Source organism: Mytilus edulis, chromosome 6 (assembly GCF_963676685.1).
Source record: "Mytilus edulis chromosome 6, xbMytEdul2.2, whole genome shotgun sequence".
NCBI classification, from domain to species: domain Eukaryota; kingdom Metazoa; phylum Mollusca; class Bivalvia; order Mytilida; family Mytilidae; genus Mytilus; species Mytilus edulis.
In genome coordinates this window covers 60,580,016-60,582,718 of record NC_092349.1, presented here as the reverse complement: position 1 = coordinate 60,582,718, position 2,703 = coordinate 60,580,016, and the positions used below count along the sequence as shown (strand labels likewise).

Sequence of the window (2,703 nt, the reverse complement as noted above, 5' to 3'; positions counted from 1 at the left end):
ATGTTCATCAGAATTCCGATGGTAACTTGGAAGCCCCATTACCATTTTGTTACCCTAGGCAACTCCTACCAAACAACAGATCACATGCATTTAAGAAAGCAATGAACTTATATGCCAGTCTTCGAAGAGACGAGAAAAAAAGGAACATTTCTTTGAGTTTATGGAGAAAGTATTAGAGCGTAAACATGCTGAGATTTCACCGCCTTTAAGCCAAGAAGATGAGCGGTGGGACTTACTTATTTTTGGGGTATATCATCCACGTAAACCGAACAAAATTAGAGCAGTCTTCGACTCTTCCGCCAAATTTGCAAATATTTCTCTTAACGATGTACTTCTGCCCAGACCAGATCTGAATAACAAACTTCTTGGTGTGTTGTTAAGATTCCGGAAGGAGCTTGTAGCCGTCACAGCAGACATCGAGTCAATGTTATATTGATTTGTCGTTAATCAGGAACACAGACAATACCTTCGTTTCTTCTGGTATGAAAACAATTACTTCGAAAAAAATTTGGTTGAGTACCAAATGAGAGTGCACGTATTTGGAAATTGCCCGTCTCCGGCAGTTGCTTCATACTGCCTTAGAAAAGCAGCCTCAGTAAACAAAACTACAAACGTATCAGATATTGTTGAATTTGTTAATAGAAATTGCTATGTGGACGATGGTTTGGTCTCACTTGCAACACCGAAAGAAGCTATCGATTTACTTCAGCGAACTCGTGAATCACTTCAAACAGGAGGTAATCTCCGCCTCCACAAAATTGCATCTAATAGCAAGGAAGTTATGGACGCCTTTGAACATCAAGACCGTGCTAATAACTTCAAAGACATTGATTTGTGTGTTGACGAACTGCCTACACATCAAAGTTTAGGTCTGAATTGGGAGTTAGAAACTGACACATTCACATACAAAGTTTCTCCAGAAGAGAACCCATTCTGCACATGAGGATTATTATCCACCGTAAATGGGATATTCGACCCTATGGGATTTGGTGCTCCTATTATCGTTACAGGGAAGTTGTTACTCCGAGAAATCGCTAATGGATCATACAACTGGGAAACAAACACTTATATCACTAGAGGGTTTGCATATACCCCGATGTTATTCGCCAACTTCTTCATGTAATGCTGCGGAAAAGGAGCTCCACATATTTTCTGACGCCTTAGAACAGGCAATTGTATCAGTGGCTTACTTGAGGACCAAGGATATTGATAATAATTATAATGTAGGATTTGTTTGGTAAGGCAAAAGTGGCCCCGACCCTCGGCCATACAATCCCAAGACTCGAGTTGTGTGTCGCCGTACTGGCAGTGCAAGTTTCAGAAATTATTCTAGATGATATAGATATCCAAGTCAATCAAAGGCCGTGTTTACATTGACCTAAACGCGGTGTTGGGTTAGTGTAACTCACACATAAACTAAACATAATTACGTTCCCATTGATAAACCTCAATGTTTACATGTAGTTTAAATCATGTTTTGTCTACATGCAGTCGATAGTCGATGTAGGCCGTGTGTATGTTAAGTGTACACAAAACTAAGCATTCAGAACTTTAATTTTCCCATGAATATTTAAAAAAAGAAATAATTTTATGTAAAATTGATACTGATTAATAAAGTTCTTTACAGAAATATTTGTCTAAACTTGATACATTTATTTGTTATAAAAACACTGTACGTAGCCTTATTTACCCTTATCAAGACACATTCATCGTCATTGTTGAACTCATAATTCATTTGAAAAGGTCTTCTCGAATCGACTGGACGTACACACTGACAGAAATATTTTCCACTGGTCTTTACTCAAACAACGATTCACTAATAAATGCATTACTGAAGAAAGGTTGAGGTTTATTGTTTGTTTGTGTAGTATCTCAAATCCGTTAAAATACAATTAAAAATAATAAAAAAAAAATTACCCCCTCCCTTTGCCAAATACTCCTTGGAGAAAAAATACTGTTTGAAACAAACAGAAAAGATAGAAATGTAGTGATCCTAAACATCGCAATTATTTTTTTTCGTCTGTAAGCACGCTGATGTAGCCTTCGTTTTTAATGCGTAATCGAGACATCTTTAAACTACTGCAAATCATTCAAAATGACTTTCTTAAAGGGGCAACTATTTTACTTCAAAAAAAAGAGGGGGGGTCTTGAGTCAGAATTTTTCTCGCACGAAAGTTTATATTTTTTTTCGATGGTACCAATTCAATATTGAACACTATAATGTATGGGGAAACTTTGGATTCAGAATATTTGTTCATTCTAATCATCTGTATGACCCGATTTTTTTTTAATCACATTGTGGAAAAATCCATCCCCCCTTTTTTTAAGTCAAATGGTCGTTCCCTAACTGCTAGAAAAGTTGTTCGAAAATTTGAATTCTGTTCTCCCTAATTAATATTTAAATGACATATAGTTTACGAGTGTGAACAAATCTTATGTACAGGTAACTAAACAAGGTGTTTAGATGTGAACAAAGGAGTAGGTCCGGTAAGGGCCTATTTTGGCCTCAAATTTCAAGTTCATCTAACGAAAGTTTTTGGACATTTTTTAAACACTTAAGTGTCTATTTCAATTGATTCGATTAGTTTATGTGAAATATTTTAACTGATTTAGTCATTAAAAACGCTCTGATTCAAGCTTAAATATGAAAAATCTATCAAATATGCCAAAAAACGTCACTTTTCAGATGGTTTTTGTCAAAAA

At 36.0% G+C, this 2,703-nt stretch overlaps 1 protein-coding gene across 1 annotated transcript; it reads left to right on the top strand.

Moving 5' to 3' along the window:
* The first annotated feature begins 523 nt into the window (after positions 1 to 523).
* On the top strand, positions 524 to 943 carry LOC139526526 (uncharacterized). Its single transcript, XM_071321682.1, has one exon. The coding sequence runs from the start codon at positions 524 to 526 to the stop codon at positions 941 to 943; it is 420 nt and encodes a 139-aa protein (XP_071177783.1).
* Positions 944 to 2,703: the final 1,760 nt, after the last annotated feature.

What these genes read in the sequence shown, in the direction of transcription:
- LOC139526526 (XM_071321682.1), top strand. Translation starts at nt 524, where the DNA reads ATGAGAGTGCACGTATTTGGAAATTGCCCGTCTCCGGCAGTTGCTTCA.